The following is a 20,178-nucleotide window of genomic DNA, read 5'->3' as shown; positions in this document are numbered from 1 at the left end:
ACCTTTTTTATTTTTCACAAAATGTTCCCGGTAAAACTTAAAATATATGTACTTTAATCTGTGGTGCGCCATTAGTATAGGTAAAAAAACCCTTTCAAAAAAACTTTAGCGCAACTTCTGTTAAATAGAAACACAGGTAATAGCTTATCGTTAACACTAGGCTGAGTGATTAGTACAGATATACTGTGACGCACATATACGTTTCGACATAACATCCCTTTCGGAAAAATATCCTAACTTTGGTTCAAATAAACAGACAGTAAACACCCTGTTGTTATCCTACACAGCTAAAACAGTCATTCAGCAATTTTATTTTGCGGAAAAGTTTTTGTAACATTTAAAAATAAAAACATAGTTTAAAACCTGTTATTACACTCCTAAAGCAAAAAGAATCCTGCAATAGTTTATGGGAAAAAATCTTGTGCAAGATCAAACATTAATCGTAAAATCGGATAGCCGTAATACATTTTTCCAAAAAACTTTACTGCAACTTCAGTTACCCTGCATGACAATAAAAAATTCTTATTTCTAACTGAGCAGAAACTTTAAAATAATAGCAATTAATTAGACTATTGAGAAATTAAATCAGAAATACATGTTTCAATACATGTTGATGATTGCACGAGAACAGCTTGTCAGAATTTAAAAAGCCTCTTAACCCTATTCGGTCCGGGGGGGGGCGGATTCCGCCCCCCCTGACGGTTTTTTTCTAATAACTCCTGATTGCTTTGCTATATGGCTATGATACTTACTGAGTTTCAACATTTATCTATTAGACACCTGCATGGTAATTTTTTAGGTCCCATACCTTTCAGAGGCTTTGATATTGGCCATTACTCGAAACTACCCCTGAAAATCTCTATGAAATCCTTATAATGGGGAAAATATAATAACTCCTGTTAGGATTATCCTTAGAACTTGAAACTTGCAACACAACTTTGTTTTATCAAGAAGAATCATTTGGAACAATTTGAACACGTGACTAATCCGATTTCCCGATTTTGTCGGATTTTACTCGAAAATCGGAAAAAAACGGATTTTCGGGCAATTTTTGGCACTTTTTTATCCGATCCATGTAAAAACCGGAAGATATGTTAAATAACTTTCATTTAGCTTTCAGAAACTTCAAACAGAATGTAAAAATTCGCTCTAGAACAAAAGTAATTATATTTCAAGCAGATAGTGCCATTTTTAACAATTTTCAAGCTTCTGATGACGTCCCAGAAAATGTGCTGACGCAAGCAAAAGTTTATTGGCGCCATTTTGTTCCTTTTATGTCGTAATATAAGTGTGCCAAGTTTGATTCAATTTAAACAACCCTATGAAAAGTTATTGAGGGGGGGGCGGAATCCGCCCCCCCCCGGTCATAGTATGTTCGAAAAACCCCGGACCGAATAGGGTTAACAGAAAACGTAGACGTTGATGTTAAAGTTAGAATTTAAAACGCCTGGGTAATAACAAATGCAGATGTTGAAAAATTAAATAATAAAACAGGTATGTTGCACATCCATATAGGTTTAATACCATTTCAAACCAGACATAATCAACATTCAATGTGGCACAGTTTACAAAACGTATAAATGGCGCCAGGTGTTATAGTTACTTGTGACTAAACCAGATTAGCTTAAACTTCTGTTAAATAGAAACACAGGTAACAGCTTGTTGTTAACACAGGGCTGAGTGATTTGTACAGGTAGCTATACTGTTTCGCACATACGTTTCGGCACAATATGAATGAATGAAATGAATGAATCAAACAAACAGACGGTTAACAACCTGTTCTTATCCTACGCAGCTAAAACAATTTTATATACTTTGTGGAAAATTTTGTAACATTTAAAAATAAAAATACAGTTTATAACCTGTTTTTACCTTCTCTAAGCAAAAAACCCCCGCAATATTTAATGGAAAAAGTTTCTGTTAAAGATTAAAAATTAACACGGCACTATGATTGAGTGTATTATCTCACTCACTGTGTAGTATATGTAGAGCTATAGCTAGCTATAGCCAGAAAATCTATTTCTTTGTAGCTAGCTAGTTTTATACTAGCCATTATGATATTGCTTGATCTTTTTTATGCTATTAGCTAGCTAGCTCTTCAATTCAAGTAGCTCTAGCTAGCTATTTAAGTTCTATTATTATTCCAGCTCAGTCAGTAGTTTTATGCTAGCTAGCCTTAGGTGTGAGTGAGAATAAGAAAGGGTTCGTTACATGTAAAAAATAGTTAGCCTTTCTTCCTTTTCTTGAACAATACGATATAGCTTTAGATTAACGAAAGTTTGAGTTTTAACAAACAAGAAACACTCCTTCGCCGTGCTATAAACAAGTTGTCTCGCTTACTAAAAAATGTACTAGAGAATGACCATATTAAATTGCTAGATTACTGTGATCCTTTGGACGAAATTTTAATATTTCCATAGTAACCATGATAATTTGGATGTATAGGGACGAAATCCTATATACTCTCCACCGTACTTACATTTCCTTTATATTTGGCTTATATAATGAGGAAATAGGCTCCGCTACGCTCCGTGCGCTGACGCGCACTCCGCTTCTCTCCGCAAAAATGCCACAAGGTAAATACGTGTGCTGGGATTATGAATAGTTTAAACTATATACCGCAGGGTACGGTCATTTGTTCACTGGACTTTGGTTAGAAAGTTCTATTGGAATTAATCGTCACACTTTCTCTTTATTAGACTTTATCACAAAACACTTGAAAATTGAGTAAGAAAGTAAGTAAAGAACGTTTTAACGTCCTTGGAGATTTCATCATAACACGTCTGGCTCCTTCTCTTCTACGACTGTAACTATGTTACATTACCGCTAGAGATACATATAGCATTGCTCTAACTTGCTTGTCTGCCACGCAAGCCGATTAGCAGTCACTAGATGGCACTAAAGGGGCTGACAACACTACTTTTAAAATGCGCCAGAGTGGGGACTCGAACCTGGAATCTTCTGTTTACAAGCTAAATGCGCTATTACTACACCATCTCCGCCCTTGAAAATAAATCTTTAAGGCATTTGGCTTCTGAGCTACCATTATATATGTTGCGCTGTTTTTAATGACCCTATTCGGTCCGGGATTTTTTGAACATATTATCACAGTGGGGTGAGGGGGTTTAAAATCTTAGGGCAGCAATTGAGGGACAAAAGTACCGAGGGTCGGGATTTTCATCTGTATGGTGTGAGTGCTCAAACCGATTTGATTTCTTGGGTTCTTTATGAAACGGAATCAAAGCCTGGACTATGACCAAAAATGCAAGACATCAATGTAATGTATATATTTTACGTCAGAATAATTTTTTGTACATGTTTGTTTACAATCAAATAATGACTGGAGCAAGTAGAAGACATATTTTGTCTTATCATCAAGCCCCATCTAGTTGAAATAGGTTAAAGCATAGTCATAAGAAAGAGAGATAGTCTGGGTACCGCCGTGATTGAGCTCCGCTCCGGTATCTGACTCGCGTTCAGAAATTTTCTAGTGCCCAGTCTACTTTTAGGGGGACCAAAAATTCAAAAACAGGCGGGAAGCTTTGTATGCTAGGTACTTTGCAGAAGTTTACCTGGATTTTTTGGTATTATAAACTATGGTTGGAGCTAATTGTTCAGTGTTTGGTTGCTCTAGCTCCCGTAGAACAAGTGGAATTTCTATTTTCAAAATTACATAAGCGAATGACGAGTACAACGCATCCTGGAGAGACAAGCTAGTCGCTGTGATAATCAAAGATCGCGTTATTGATAAACAGTTGAGAGCACAAATAGATAAACGTAATCTGTATATTTGTGAGAAGCATTTTCTACAAAGCCAGATAGTACAACGCAAGTGTGATTCAATACACTTTCAGATATTTCAACTACAGAAAAAGGATATTTCACATATAATAATCACGACTGTGATAATAATGCATATATAATACTTTCTTCTAGATGATAAAAGAAAAACACTCATTCCTGGTTCCATACCAACATTGAATTTTCCAGAGAAAAGTATTCCTGCTTCAAGGTATATATATATATATATATATATAACTATAGCTATATTTACATTTACAAAACATGTCACATCAGTCAAGTATATAATGTTTGTGTTTACTCTTTTACAGCACATCAGTCAAACCAAGACCTTCAGCAAAAAATATTGCAGAGAAAAAGTTAAATACAACAGTGGAACCGACCACCCATATATGCTATCAATCGTTCGAGAATTTTGTAAATCGAGCCAAAATGCTTAAGCTTCCTTGTGGTTGGAATTTGGATATATCTGCTGCTGATGCAGTAAAAGTTTGGGCATGTGACAATATTCATGTCAATCCTAAGTTGGAAATATATGTTGATGACTCATTATCATTCACTATCCGTGGATACACTTGGAGTCTTCCTGACCATCACAATATTTATAAACTTTATAAACGATCAGTCCGAAATATCACTTTATCAAACTTGATCAGAGAGATTTCGAAATATCAAAATTGTCCTGGGGTTACCGATTCATCCATTTCACAAACATTGTACTTCATCAAACACACCATCTCCAAAAAATTCACAATACATTCAGATGAAAGTCCATTACAACAAACCGTATTCATTCGTTCTCTGGATTGCATGTTATTGAATTTGGACGGTGATATATGCATACAATGTACTAGTTTCGTAAAAAAAGCACATATTTCAGTGAAACGCACATCCTCAAATCTAAATATTCCTGCTAAGTTAAATGCACCAATTGCATTCACATCACCAGAGCGTGTGTTATTGAGACTTCGAAGAACGTAGTGAGAAAAAAGCATTGCAAATAGAAAACATATCACTAAAACATGAGATAAAGTTACTACAAGAAGAAATATCTGCATCATCCATCTCTGTCAGTTCTGATCTTGGTTCGGATTTCAAAACGATCATGTCCAATACTGATCCTTCAAAAGTTTCTCCATTCATGAAATTTTTTTGTGTAATGATGGATGGATTTTTTGATATTCTCAACATTAGGAACACACAAGAATACAAGCACAAAAGAAAACCATTTCTTGCTCCATTTACAGATATCAATGATACTCGCTTTGTGTGGTTACGTCAGGTTTTTCTCCAATATTTTGATGATTGGCTACAAACCATTGAAGATCGACCAGGTAATTATTCTAAAAACGCAAAGGCTAACATGTTTATATCTTGGCAAACACATGAAGGTATTAAGATTACTGTTAATTCGATCATCGAGTTGACTCAGTACTTACTGAATAATAATGTGCCTTATGTTCTTACTGAACGTTTATGTCAAGATCCTTTAGAAAATTATTTTGGTCGGCAAAGATCTATGGGAGCACGAAAAGACAACCCTTCAATGAGAGACTTTGGCTACAATGACAACACCATCAGGAACCAGAAAATTTTCAAACCTATTTCTGGTAATGTAGTTAATAATGCTGTAGTTGATTTTAGTGATGAACCTGTACCATGCAGAAAAAAGAGGAAACACTGAAGAAGAAGCAACACTAACAAAAAACGGTTATTTTTATAGCCACACATTCTTATAAAAACATTATTTGGTAGAAAACTAGCTACACAGCTCCAGCTTTCCTTCACAGCAAATATTTCTACCTTGGCGTAAGTATAAAGTTGATGTACTTAACAGTAAGTTATTACCTTTTACAAATATCTTTCAGCTAGCTAGAATTTACACAAAATTCCCCATTCGGTTTACTTGCAGTTTGCTTCTTGTCAAAATGCAAATCTACAAGCTAATGTTTGTTTTTAATTAGTTTTCGAAACAGATCGGCCAATTATTAGAGAGATAATAACTATCACTGTAAGAATGTTGAGCTCCATGTTTTTTTAAGTACAGCCATTTCCCCGTAGGTTTTTTATCTCCATTGTAACTAGCCTCCCGGATTAGCGGAATTTTCAGACACTTAAAAACGGCCTCAGACGTTGAAATAGATACGGGGTGTAACATTTATTTTGTTTGAAAAGTATATCATGTTTTTTTTCGAAAAATATTGTCAACCATCTCTACGGTTTTAGCATTGGAAGATAAATCATATTTTATTTCCTACTTAACATAAATTTTCCTGATTACAGTTGGATGATATTTTTTTTATAAAGTAGTAACCCTGGTAGCATAATTAAACAAAATGCCAGTGAAGGTTTTTTCAACCATAAAAACTTAGTTGAATAAGGAGCAAGTATTGCTTGATCCTTTATGACTCTCAGAATTTGACCTGGGCATAGTTATGATCATATTCATACTAGCTACAATTTTTTTAAAAGTATAGTATATATTTAAAAAAAATTGTGAAAACATCAGAAATTCAAGATCGGAAACTACAGCTAGCTCACTAGCTATAGCTATGCCAGCATAATGATTTTTTATAAATGTGTAGCTATAAAAATAGCTGTTTTTTTATGTGATAGCCATTTTATTAATGACCTTTTGCTGGTGTATGAACGAAAAAGTTCTTCAGCAGATGTAAATATTAAAACCACTTTTTAACCTTCCATAAGCCACCACGGTCCCTAGCATTGACTAATTTGTTTTGTGGTATATCTTGTGTGTCCTCAGATTTTCCTGCCAACAGGATAGCTAGATATTGTTGGTGGTATATGTGTTGTGAGGTCTTTCTTGACGAGAAGCGTATACGACGATACATGGTACTGAAGACATATCCACCAAGATAAGATATCACAGATAGTTCTTTATCTGAAAAGGTGTATGATGACTTATTTGACACTTGCAGAAGATCGTCTTTGTATGTTGAACCAGACAAGTGACACAAAACTAGATTTGCTAATTCAAATCCCAACAGTACGCTACAGTTGCGACTCAAGCTTGAACCAAAGGGATGCTCTATATCCAAAATATTCTTATAAAACAATGGATAAAACTTTTCAGCATCCCCATCGAACCATTATATAAGGTCTTTCACAAGAGCATAAGACGGTAAAACATTGTCTAGGCCACCAACTTTGAACATTTTAAATTCATTGGTGATTTCTGATGGGTAACATTCATCACCAGCCAATTTTGAAACAGCTTCTTCCATATATTTTTTAAAATACAATGGATGTAACATCTTCTCAGCTTCCTTGAAATCTCTCTCACCCGATCCTGCAGAGTCACCTTTGTCGTGGTCACTATGTTTCGCGTTGGTGTGGCGTGTTAATCCTCTTTTAGAAACACAAACTTTAGGACACAAACTACAGCTAAAGGTGACTTTTGTGTCCTCCTCCGGTATGTCGTTAACAACTGTGGTTAGTTCCACGTCAAAATCTGAATTACTTAGCAAAATGTCTTCATCTATAGCCTCCAATATAGCATTAAGGTCTTCACCATAAAGGAAATCTTCCTTCGCCGCAGCCATTTTACAACATTCAGTCCCCTTACTTTCGGACCACCCGTTCTAGGTCAGGTACTTTTACCGTAGCGGCCCGAAATGGCCGATTACCCAGACTATCTCTCTCTTGTGACTATGGTTAAAGAGAGGAGATTAAAATTAACGTAAAGTGTAGAAGCTAGGATTGCGCATTGCGCATGTTTCTATTTTTTGTATATAGTATTGTGATTGGTTATATTTGGTCACGTGCTTATATTCTGTATATTAACGTTACCTCGTAAATAATATTTCTCTTGCAAATAGCCTTTCGAGAAGGAAGTAGAGTTGTGTCTTCTAATCTCGTTTTTACATAACGAAAAAATATTTACAATGGGGGGGCTTTAGCTGCTATAAGTGCATAAAACAATAGAATAAAAATTATGCACAAATATTTGACTATTAAAAGTGAGGAATTTTAAGGAAAGTGAGCGGGTATTATGAAAGTGAAACAAAGTCCATTCGTATGTGAAAAAAACAACAACATGAACATGAGTGGAAATCAAAATATTCACGAAGGATACCAAGCTTACATAGATTATTATAGAACTGCATTTGGAATTGGTGCACCTGTACCCACATTTACCGAATGGTTGTTTCAAAATCAGATATACGGTCAAGCAGTATCTTCAAATTCTCAATATATGCAAAACTCTGAATCATCCCCGTCAATCGCATCAAGTGATAACGAAATACAAGCAAGAATGTTAGTCGATATGTGGAAAGAAAATTTTAATGATTTGGAAACAGCACAACAAAAAAAACAGCAAATCGAACCAATTTTGATCATACTCAAACATCCAGTACCTTCTTTGGATGATAGATCGTGGACAATATTAAAAAAATTGTAATTATTTGTATTCATTAATAAAATCAGAACGAGAAGTAAGTGTCTCTTTCTACTTGCAGCATACTTTCGTCGTAAAAACGTTTTGAGTGCAGGGGCGGATCTAGGATTTCTGATGTACCCCGTCGTAAAATGTACTTATATTAGTGACACGCGAAGGCCCACCATGGTTGGGCCTGAGGGGCCAGAAAATTTTTAAACATTGGAGGATCCTAGATTGTCTGAAAACAACATTCCCGCATCTAAATTGTAAATTATTTTGAAAATAAAAAGGCTATTTGTCATTCATACAGCATAAAACGAAAATCGTTACCGTGTCATCTTTTCAACAATGTTGTTTGGTTGCTTCTCTTTCTTGCTGAGTTTCTATTGTTATATATGAAGCCTATGAACTAAAGAAACAAGATTATCTCATATAATTTATAGATGTTAATAGGCTGTTTCGCTCAATATCAGAGCTCATCAGCATGCCTAGGATAACAAAAAATGTCATCCAGACATGGACAGCCAAATAAAAAAGAAGTAAAGAATTAAGATAACAAGATACAATGATGAGGAAAAAATAGAGAAAAATTTAGCTGTCATTGGCATATTTATATTTAAAAAATACAGGATAACTTGACAACTGCAACTATGTTCTACTATTTCTTGACAGTTTTCAATTAAATGATAATGAATATTGCAATGAAATGGTTTGATATGAATAAAAATGAATGCAGGATAAAATGACAACTGAGTAACCCCATAGTCCCTGCAACAGCAGCATGAGATACTGACATTGCTAAAATATTTGATGGACTTAAAGATGGATATTTGTCAACAAATAAATTGGGGTGAGAACTATAATACTCAGAATTGACAAAAAGTTTAATGCAAGCAAGTAGCTATAACTGTTGCGTCAAACTATTATCACCTACCAGACATAAGGATATGGAGCTAAACAAGCAATTTCCAGATGATTCGGACCTAAACAGTGAAAAATAAATAAATATTTCTTAGAGAAATTAAAGAGAATTCACTCCTCAGAGCAAAGACACTAAGTTTTAACATTTTGAGAAGAATCAAAACCATTATTAATTCCACACACACACATCCCAGCTAGCTTGTGGCGCCGTAGATTAGTGGTTATGTGGCGCCGTAGATTAGTGGTTATGTGGCGCCGTAGATTAGTGGTTATAGCTCTCCTACTCTGTGCGGGAGACAGGGGTTCGATTCCTCTTGACGGCGATTCAACATGGGCCAGTGAATGTTAAATTGGGAAGATGGCACACTGTGTGGGCCGTTGGATGTTGCCGGGAGTTGTCTAGTAGAGCGCGGGCTCTAATTGGGTCTGCGTAGCTTAAAATGAGCATTAAATACTCGACTCTCCATCTACGCCATGGCCCCTCCTGGAAATAATAGACAGGGTATATCCCTCGATATTTGTGAGGCTAGCCATGTAAAATATGCACATCTATCTATCTATCTATCTACCATAGATACGGTTGCTAACTCTCCAAGAGTAATAATCAAAACAAAAACCACGAATACATGTAGCTAGCTAGCTAACCATAAGTAGTTCATGGTGATGACATAGTGATGTACACTTAATTACTATGGTAACAAATGGTCAGCAAAAATCAGAAATGGAAATTACAGAAAATAAAATCTTACCTCAATGCAACACAATTCTTGGAAGAAACTGATGCAGGAAGATAATTCAAAGCATCTTCATTCACACCAATTTCTCCACAAGAAAGTACAGCATAAAGCTGTTCTGTGTTTAAATACACATTTTTATTTGAATTTATCCATTTCTCAGAATAAATATTAAATACTTCAATCAATTTCTGCAAATCTTCGTCTTGAAATAATTTCAAAACATCTTCTCTCACTGAACTAAACGCCATGTTGAGCAATGATGTTGAGGAAGATATGAAAATGAAGACTAGCGTGAGCATTTTGGCTTTTGCAGGGTATTGATTTTTAGCCAATCACAACTTAAGAAAACTTCTGTAATGACCAATCAAATCCTGCCGGTGTTCTTCTCCTGCAAACCCGGCACTCTAGACCAATAAGAGTTAAGAATAACCTCATTGCTCCGGCAAAAACCTGCAGGGCCGGGTCCATATTTTTCTATCCGCCATCACGGCAGCAACAGCGGCGGCAATATTATTAATTTTTATATTGATGAGCGCTCAAATGAATACATTATTACACGCCTCAAATATTACTGGTTAGTACTAAATATTTGAAAATTAGATAAACTATACTTGTTATTTTTAAACCCCGTCCTTTGACCCAATTGACGGGGTTTGGATCCGCCCCTGGAGTGTTGTCAACAACAAAATTTTCTTCCTTGGATCCATTTGCACATCTGTCTCCCTCACATGTAAAAGAACATTTGTTATGTATGATTCTAAGTTTCGTTTTAAATTTTGTTTACAACTCTCCCTTTGATGTTGCTGGCAACTTGCTTTAGTCAAAGCATGCTTTATTTTTATACTAAGCATTTTATTGTGACCCCCCCCCCCCCCCGCAATACCTCTAGTGTTGCAAAAAATTACAAAAATGTGATTCTAAAAATACTGCGAATAATCTAAATCATTATATAACAAGAAATGTTTTGTGGTTTTCTTAAAATGCGTCAAGAAGCAAATAGTTTTTTTGTCTCCATCTAAAATTGTGTTCCATAATAATGGCCCACGACAAGATATGGCGTATCGAGTGATCACTAGAAAGGTCTTTGAAATGTTAAAATTGTTTGTTGAATATCTTGTGTCATACCCGTCTTTTATTTCTAAAAACTGATTTGTGAAGGCCTTGGTGCAATGCTGTATCTTAATTTATACATAAATAACAAAACCTGGTCTATGTTCAATTTATAGATAATCAAGGCCCTTATTTTTGTCAATAACGGTTCTGTGGTGTATCTGTCCGTGCCAAATATTATACGACATGCGTGCTTCTGTTTACTGTAAATACTTGGTTGTTTTCAAAATATTCCAAATTAATTTCAAATTTGATTATTCTCCTCTTATATAACATTGGTGATAGTTTTCGTCGTATATACATTAGCATATACATACACCAAAGCAATTTTTTTTCAAATGTGTGGCTTTAAAAAAGCCGTTTAATTAGGAGTACTGTAGGAATATTCAATTCCTCTGATACTTCAGTACTTCGCGAAGTTCTTACAACAACATTTACTATTTCTTTTAAAATATCCTTGCATGTAACAATATTATGTATTCTTTTTTCAAACATTTCTGGCAAGATATCCATATTGAAAAAACCCTCCAAAAGTGAAATAACATTAATGAATTCTGAATCTTTAAGAACTCTCACTGTGCATGACTCTTTTGGTAGATAAACAACAAAATATTTGTATGTAGAACCAGTAACAAACATTTGATGCTGTACTTGAATGTAATATTGATGTGTAAGCTTTGAACCGTATACACTAGATTTTAATTCCAACCATGCATCTTTCTGTTTCACATACTCTTCAATAGTTTTGTCCCGATGAGTAAACAGACACTTAATTTCCAGATTCACAGGTTCACAGGGCCAGGTTCACAGCAGGAGCATTGCACCAGTCCATCTACACTAGCACCAAGTATATGTTTCTCCTGATGGATCTTAAGTCCAGATTCTGGACATTTAAATTTCCTGTGAAGTTTGCGGTTTGAGGCTATGTATCTTTTATGAGCATATTGCTCATGCTCAGTTCCCCAAAACAAAGCCGGCGCACGAATCAGTTTGTTATAACCCTAAATTTTTGCAATCAAATTATCAACAGATGATTGTGATGGGTTTTTATTTTTTGACAGAGAAATAACACTGTGTGGAACATGTTGTGATTATACCGTGGCGGTAACTGAACCAGTGTACTTGCTTGACCTTTAGGCAAATTTTCAATAATGTTAATATGATTCTCTGTCCTGTTTTCTGCAAATGATTGTTTGCAGATGTCTTCCATGGTCAGTGGTTCCACATTTAGTAGATTTCCTGCTACAAAGTTGTAGCTAGCTATGTTCATTTTCAAGGTGAACATTCTTTCGAAAACATAAAACAGAAGCCTGTCCATCAGTAGCCGATGCTAATTGATCCCAATTAATATTATTAGCTGTACGTTGATGCACAGCACGAGGATCAAACAAAGTTTGTGGTACTTTAACATGGTCTGGTAGATGCTCGGGATGTGGTTTTTTAAAAGATTTTGACAACATTTTTGCAGGAAGATGAACTTTTTGTCGACCTTTAGCCACTGTTTTGTTCAAAACTTGAGTTTTGGACGAACATGTTTTATTTAAACCCAATGCAACCTGATGTACAACAAAATGGAGCAGTGCAAAAACATGCAGCTTTCACTGTATCAAGCAACGCAACCACATTCACCAGTTAAAACTTCATGGTTATTAATGTTCATACATACCCAGGTTTTATAAGGAGCTTCATTAACCCGTGTTTGTGGTATAACATCTCCACGAACAAAAACAATAACGCAGACATTGAGATGTGTTATTGAACTCAACATTTTTAACATGTCCAGCATTCATTAAATTTTCTCCCTCATTTAAAGCTTTGACAGCCAGACTTTTTGTGCATACTCCAGAAGGCATTTGGTTGTGATATCAGGATAGTGCATGTATTCAGTTATCCATCCAGTGGTTATCTGTTCTGGAAAAGGTATTTTGATACATGCTACAGTTACTTTAGACACACGTCGGTTTGGAATTTCTTCTTGTTTTCTTTCCAACGATGAAGATACAGGGAGATTAAGCAATTCTGCTGAAAGCACTTTCTTTATTAAATCAGCTTTAAGTAATTGAATTTTTAAACAAAGGCGCCAGACTATGTTTAAGTCATCTTTGTAATTTTATGATTAATGTTATGCTTTTTTTGCATGGTACTGTAACCGCGCTTCATATATTGTAGGAGAAATTTCTTTTTTCATAACATTGCCATGAAGAACAGTTTTCATAGCAGGATATCTTACTGTTTCTTTATTAGGGAAAACACCCCAATTTCCAATTGATTTTGTGTTCCTTAAATCCCTGTTTTCGCAACTTGTCTATCTGTGAAGAATAAAGAGATTCTCCCATGTTAAAGAATTTACTGAAACGTTCTCAAGTGAAACAATTCTTACTTAACGCATCTAGAATTGGTGTGGCGGACCATTTGATCATTTCTTATAATACAATGTAGTTACGCAAAACTTTTAAAATAAATTCTAATAATTTGGAAACTAATTTCATAATCGCAAGTTGATGTTTCCTACATTTGAATCGTTGCCTTCATGTATTGTTTAATAGTGTAAAGGCAACGTAAATCGCCGAAAATATATTTATAATAAGAAAGGATAAAAACTATGTGCACACACACATAAAAATACGAAGCGACCACTATTCGCACATCTTATCAAGGTGAGGTGAAGCAATCTTTAGTATCATGTATTCTTTTTTTACTTATAAAGCTCACCTCCTACTTCACAACGCCTTAATCTCAAAACACTCATATAACATTAGTATTTAAGACAAAATATCTCTTTTTTGCCTGAAAAGAGGCCAAAGTGGGGAAAACACTATCTTTAAGGTTAAATTGCTAGTTTATGCGATACGAATTCGCTAAACGAATACTCTTTTGCTCAATTTCAATGTGTTTATGAACATTTTAAAATTAATTTATATGGGCAGGTAGTCTTTAAATCGTTGCCTATGAAATGGTAGCAATATTATCTCGAGTCTCTGGAACGTCGCTAATGTCTGTATTTTCAGAAGTTCCTGCTGTTGTTGTTGTTGCTTCTGGAAGGCTTTCTGTTTTCTATACATTTTCATATATTGCTGTTTGTTCTTGTTGTTGTGTGGTTATTGACGTTGTCTCTGGAAGGCTTTTAGTTGCCTCTACATTTTCATGCGTTGTTGGTTCTTGGTGTTGTGTATTTGTTTGTGATGTCTCTGGATAGGTTTCCGCCGTGTTATCAAATGTTGTTGCTTCTATTGTGATTGTTGAACTTGTTGTTGGTGTGATTCGAATCATACAGTAATGTAAAATGGCTTGTATAATACACCCAATGATCAAAAGAAAACTCATTACCTGAAAAGAATGGGAAAGTTGATCAATCTTCATACAGTGGGTAAATGAGGCAGAATGGCCAATTTTATTTTGTTTCAGACGAATTCGTAAAGAAACTGTTACAAATTAACCTCGATAAAACAGGCACTTCTTTCTGCGCGAACATATCAGCCGTATCGTCCTCCATAAAGCGGATATTATCAAATATTTTTTCTACATTTTCTACTTCTTTCGTAATATTTTTATAACAGCTATAGGTGCATTTTTAAGAATAGAAGTTATTTTCAGACAGACAGACAGACAGACAGACAGACAGACAGACAGACAGACAGACAGACAGACAGACAGACAGACAGACAGACAGACAGACAGACAGACAGACAGACAGACAGACAGACAGACAGACAGACAGACAGACAGACAGACAGACAGACAGACAGACAGACAGACAGACAGACAGACAGACAGACAGACAGACAGACAGACAGACAGACAGACAGACAGACAGACAGACAGACAGACAGACAGACAGACAGACAGACAGACAGACAGACAGACAGACAGACAGACAGACAGACAGACAGACAGACAGACAGACAGACAGACAGACAGACAGACAGACAGACAGACAGACAGACAGACAGACAGACAGACAGACAGACAGACAGACAGACAGACAGACAGACAGACAGACAGACAGACAGACAGACAGGTACCGTATACGGGTATTATAATATAGATAAAAGATAAGTAACGTTTATAAAAAGTTAGACTGATATTATTATTAAAAGCAGAATCATGTAAGGAGAAAGTTTGAGACATACCGCAGCACTTGTTAACAGGTCGCATTTTATGTCCTCTTTGTGCATTTCACAAGAGCTTGAGAATTCGCCAAATGGTCTGTGTCTCCATTCTCGTAGGGTATCAACGCACGAAGATGCGCCGATTAATAAAAATAGGATGGCAAACATCATGTTTATTAAGAGCTAAAAATAGAATAGACATCATCAAATATTAAACGTACAAAACGAGTTGTTGATTTTTGACTTTAGTGATTTACACGAAAGTCGAGCTTATGGCGAAGAGATAGTCTGTGAGCAGTGAGGAAAAAAACAGATCTTTAATCATTTTGGATATCATATTGGACACCCAAATATAACTGAAAACGACAGAAAAAGTACCTTACAAATACTTAATATCTAAAATTTATTCTATATAAGCACTACCCTTGCTTTTAAATCAAGTTTTTCTTGGTAAAAGAACCTTTGAACTTTTTTGATTTAGCTAAGCTAGCTATTTTCTTCTTAATTCTTCACAGAATCATACTAAGTTATTGCATGTAAAGACAGCTGCAGCAACAAGAAGGTCTTTAAAATTTTTTTTAGCATTTTTAGCAAATACAGTCCCTCGTGTTGTCTTTGCTTCCGCATCAAAACAAACTTTCAATTTTACTGTTATATATATTATATATGCAGACCATTTATTTTATTGCCAAAAGGGAATACAGAAAGATAATATATTCTATTTTTAAAAAATACCATTAAAGAAAATGGAAATCATAAGATTATGCATTAACATGGTGTCTATATTTTGGAAATAAAGTGGGTATAATCTCTTGTTGCTCGACCTTCTGAGTTGTCTGGTTATTATACAATGTTATTTGGAAGGTACCAGGACGGAAAGTAACATCAATGACGGAGATCTTACTGGAGCCGTTTTGTAGCGCCTTTAATAAAATTGCATGCTGAGCTGTACAAGTGGGAAAACCGTATGAAAGAAAAAAATAAAAATCTTTGACATTGAAATAAAAATTAAAAGAGGTTACTGCTTAGAGTACGAGTGTTGTATACCTTCTTCCATGAAATTAATTTCATGACCGTTAATTAAATGCCGTGTTAATTTGCAGACTGTTAATTTCATGACCCATTAATTAAATTACTGTTAATTTCGTGACTTTTTGTAATATATAAAACCTCAAAAAACATAAAAATACATTTTTTTTTACATATTTTATACTATTTCCTCCTCATCGGACGATAGCTCAACAATGCTCTCTTTTTCGGCGATCTTTTTTAAAAAAGCTTTGGTATCATCTTTGACTTCGATTTCTTAACCGCCTTGTAGTAGAGGAGACCGTTTCATTACCGTGGATTCCACTGTTGCCGTAATTTTTACTTTGTGTGTTATCGCATACCGAAATATCTGCTGATCTCCCGGGGAATATGGCCAACGACACACACTGCTAAATGATGCGGTAGTTTTGTATATCTAGCTACTGCATAGTTATCAAATTTATTGTTTTTTTCTTTTTTCAAATCGATCATTTGTTTAACATATGGTTTCCATATTGTTTTGTACACACGAAAACCCCTTAATCCAGTAAAAAATGTAATCGAATCGTCTTGACAAACAGCCATCTCTACTAAAATTGTTTTGTTAAGAGTTTTCTTACTTTTTCACTTTTTTACTTCTGCCTTTTGTTTTTACTAGTCGTTAGCCCGTGGAAAAATCTACGTGTTCGCCCGTCGCAGCTAAGCTACCATTTTGAGTGACAGACAGACGTATGCGGGAATTATAATATAGACTAGTCGTTGCCCGTGGAAAAATCCACGGAGCCGCCCGTCCTTTATATATACCCGTCGCAACAAAGTGGATAAAAATATGTCGCATTTGATATTCGTGTTTCCGTAACATCATTTTCTAACTTAGCGGGGGGTCCACGCAGAGACAGACAAAATACCGCTATTATTAAAGGGATAGTCGTTAGCCCGTGTAAAAATCCACGGGGTCGCCCGTCCTTTAAATTAACCAGTTTTAAATACTTTACCAGTAGTAGCAAGTCGAACTCAAAAAATCAAACAGAATGTAACATAATTCTTTTATCCAAAGACACTTTCACGGGTTTATCAGATACACAATATGGTAGTGTTATTGAAGTTTTCAATGAAATGCAATCTCGTAACAAAAAACAACGTGTGACATATGTTGTATCCTGCATGTTAGGAATCAACTGCCGTGTATTTTTATATGTTTTTAGTTCGCACGTTGAATATTATAAGAAGAAGATAGTCTTCTGTTTTGAATGTGTTACTAATACATGGCTGTGTGTATCCATGTGATCCTAAGACACAACAACATACAAAGAAGGGGACACGGAGAAAGTTGCTAAATACGCTGGGTCGCATGGTGTAGCTAATGCTATCAGGTTTTTCAAATAAAAATTTCCTAACTTGTCTAATAGTATTGTGCGTCCTTGGCTTAAAACATATAAAAAAGAAATTAAAACAAAACCAGCAGAATGTGCAGTCATCTCCTCAAAAAGAGGTAGACTACTTCTTCTCCCGAATGAACTAGATACAAAGTTGTATCTATTTATTAAGAATATAAAAATGGTAGTAAGCACTATTAATACGCATGTTGTTTGTGGAATTTTAATGGGTATTATTAAAGCTGATCTTGAAAAATATGGTTCTTATTTGGAGTTTTTGGTTACAAAAGGTTGGCTTCAATCGCTTTACAAAAAAATGAACTTTTCCATGATTGCTACCTCCAGACTGATTGTAACAACCTCGTTATGGGAAGAAGTGAGAAGGAAATTTCACTTTAAAACTGCTTCAGCAGTAATTAAGTATGACATTCTCCATCAAATCATTATAAACATTGACCAAACACCGTCAAAGTATGTGTCGACAGAGAATGTTACTATGGCAGAAAAAGGTTCTAAACATGTCTCCAGAAAAGATGCCAATGACAAGCGTGAAATTATTGCAACTTTATAGCAAACGCTAGATGAAAAGATTTTGCCATTCCAACTAATTTACACCGAGAAAACAGTTCGCTCAGTCCCAACAGTTGAATTTACTAAGAGGTTTTTGTTTGAGCTTCAATCCAAAACATTAGAGCAACGAAGAAAAAACAGAAGTACTTTATTCGGAGAAACTTTCGCGAGAGAAACTTTCGCGAATTTCGCGTTTTTTGGCCCTTTTCGCGAACCTTAGTCTCGCGAAACTTTCAAAAATGGCCATTAGCGAAAGTTTATTTAGTACAAACTTTCTAAATTCTCGATTCGCGAAAGTTTATCAACTAAAATTTAAAGTTATTTCTTGACTCTCCCTCCCGATAAAAAAAGAGACAACTGGCGCTGAAAACGAGATTGAAATAAACTTAGAAATAAACAAAAGCGATGATGTTTCAAATGTATATAACCCAGTTACTGACAAAAACGACGATGACGACTATGCGTGGGAGCCGGAAGAAGACGAGCCTAAAATGTGTTTGATTTGTTTTGAGATTTTAACGATGAATCCAATTTGTAAATAGAAGTTTTTACATACGATTAGGAAGAAAATTACATTGTTAAAAAACAATTTTCTATCATAAGAAATATAGGCCACTTTTATAAGATATAAGGACATTAAAAATACGTTCATAATCATGAATCGCGAAAGTTAATCTCGCCAAAACTGTTCAATTTCAAATTTCGCAAAAGTTTATCTCCATTTTTTAACTTGTTGATTCGCGAAAATTCAACGTAAGCATTCAACGAGCTTCAGCTTCTTAATATTGTCCAAGTCATGGTGCCAAAAAATATGACTCACCTCCTCCAATCTCTTGATTTAACAACAAATGCATCAATGAAAAAAATGGAGAAGAAATCATTCAGCGAATATTTTACAAATGTTATTACCAAGGAAATGCTTCTAAACCCCGGTCGTGAAGTGGCAACTATTAAAGTTGATCTTCGTTTGTCAACTTTAAAACCAGAACATGCGAAACTCATGAAGAGCATCTACGAGTTTTTCAAACTGAAAAATGTCGTGACATCATCACTGCTGGTTGAAGGACTGCTGATATAACAGAAACAATAAAAAGCGCCAGAGAAGAAGACAGTTATATCAACATGGACCCATTTTTGTAAAATTACAAATTTATGTTCTTCTTTTTCAAATTCGCGTTAATTAAATGCATTTTTGAAAACAAACTTGCTCAACCGCGTTAATTAAATGCCCTTTTCAAAATAATTTTATTGAATCGCGTTAATTTCATGACCGTTAATTTAATTCGCGTTAATTTCATGACTCGTTAATTTCATGGAATACGGTAAGTATAAGTATTACATAATTACCACAAAATCCCAAGCTTTTGCGTCACAGTTCGGCCGTACCATATTAACCGCCAAACAAACAAGAAGTGCAAGAAATGCGTGCCATGTAGAATAAACAAAAAAATATATCCCTAGATTTCCAAATCCTGTTGGACCTAACTGTAAGTTACCCCAGTGGCTTGCCAAGACTAGAGTCATGAATCCAGTTACCTAAATGGTGTAAAAATAAACAGCATCACAGAACTACATCGGGATAACAACAACAGTAGCAATAATCAGGAATAGACTTACAGTATTAATTATGTTCATGACGCCAACCGGCCATTTGAAATACTTGCAAACATTTGAGGGTGAACATTTAATTTTCAACTCGTACCCAATATCATTGTGTGATAGAGACATGTCATCAGACCTAGATTTTTCACAATCCTTAAAAGTAAAACGGATTGGTTGAAGATTTGGTTAACCTCACTAATGTAGAGAAATATACCTTGTAAGTTGTTTCACAGAAGAGAGACCACAAAGGTCATTTGAACTACAAAAAACTCTGAAGTTTCAAACAACACATTTAAGTGAGGGTCAAACAAATCCACTACCTTTCAGTTTGAGTCGACAGCTCTATTAATTGAACTACGTATCCTCGAATGCATATTTATAAAGATAAGAATCATACTAAAAACGAGTTGAAGGTGTAACAGATAAACGATATTTTCAACAGAATTAAATTTTTTACCTACCTTTAAGACTTTTATTTATGTTTCCTTGTTATCAAAATTTTATTTGAAAACGGACAAACA

At 35.1% G+C, this 20,178-nt stretch overlaps 2 protein-coding genes across 2 annotated transcripts; both read right to left on the bottom strand.

Annotated features, from left to right (window-relative positions):
• Positions 1–3,833: 3,833 nt before the first annotated feature.
• On the bottom strand, positions 3,834–7,501 carry LOC130614415 (uncharacterized). Its single transcript, XM_057435841.1, has 2 exons — positions 5,650–7,501; positions 3,834–5,144 (listed from the first exon to the last, which is right to left on the bottom strand). Exon 1 carries the CDS (start codon positions 7,362–7,364, stop codon positions 6,912–6,914), a length of 453 nt encoding a protein of 150 aa, XP_057291824.1. The 5' UTR covers positions 7,365–7,501; the 3' UTR covers positions 3,834–5,144; positions 5,650–6,911.
• Positions 7,502–12,751: 5,250 nt separating this feature from the next.
• On the bottom strand, positions 12,752–19,909 carry LOC130614254 (uncharacterized). The gene is made up of 4 exons (XM_057435672.1): positions 19,673–19,909; positions 19,403–19,591; positions 15,102–15,263; positions 12,752–14,298 (listed from the first exon to the last, which is right to left on the bottom strand). Exons 1-4 carry the CDS (start codon positions 19,781–19,783, stop codon positions 14,026–14,028), a joined length of 735 nt encoding a protein of 244 aa, XP_057291655.1. The 5' UTR covers positions 19,784–19,909; the 3' UTR covers positions 12,752–14,025.
• Between the last annotated feature and the right edge of the window lie 269 nt (positions 19,910–20,178).

The sequence above is a fragment of the Hydractinia symbiolongicarpus genome, chromosome 11, assembly GCF_029227915.1.
Source record: "Hydractinia symbiolongicarpus strain clone_291-10 chromosome 11, HSymV2.1, whole genome shotgun sequence".
Lineage (NCBI taxonomy): Eukaryota > Metazoa > Cnidaria > Hydrozoa > Anthoathecata > Hydractiniidae > Hydractinia > Hydractinia symbiolongicarpus.
Note: the sequence above shows the minus strand (reverse complement) of the source record. Positions and strands in the feature narration are given on the sequence as shown.

Excerpts from the sequence above, each read along its gene's own strand:
- LOC130614415 (XM_057435841.1), bottom strand. The coding sequence starts at position 7,364 with ATGGCTGCGGCGAAGGAAGATTTCCTTTATGGTGAAGACCTTAATGCT.
- LOC130614254 (XM_057435672.1), bottom strand. The coding sequence starts at position 19,783 with ATGTCTCTATCACACAATGATATTGGGTACGAGTTGAAAATTAAATGT. Across the intron at positions 19,592-19,672 it reads TCATGAACATAATTAATACT|GTAACTGGATTCATGACTCT; the intron begins GTAAGTCTATTC and ends TACACCATTTAG. Across the intron at positions 14,299-15,101 it reads ACCTGTTAACAAGTGCTGCG|GTAATGAGTTTTCTTTTGAT; the intron begins GTATGTCTCAAA and ends CATTCTTTTCAG.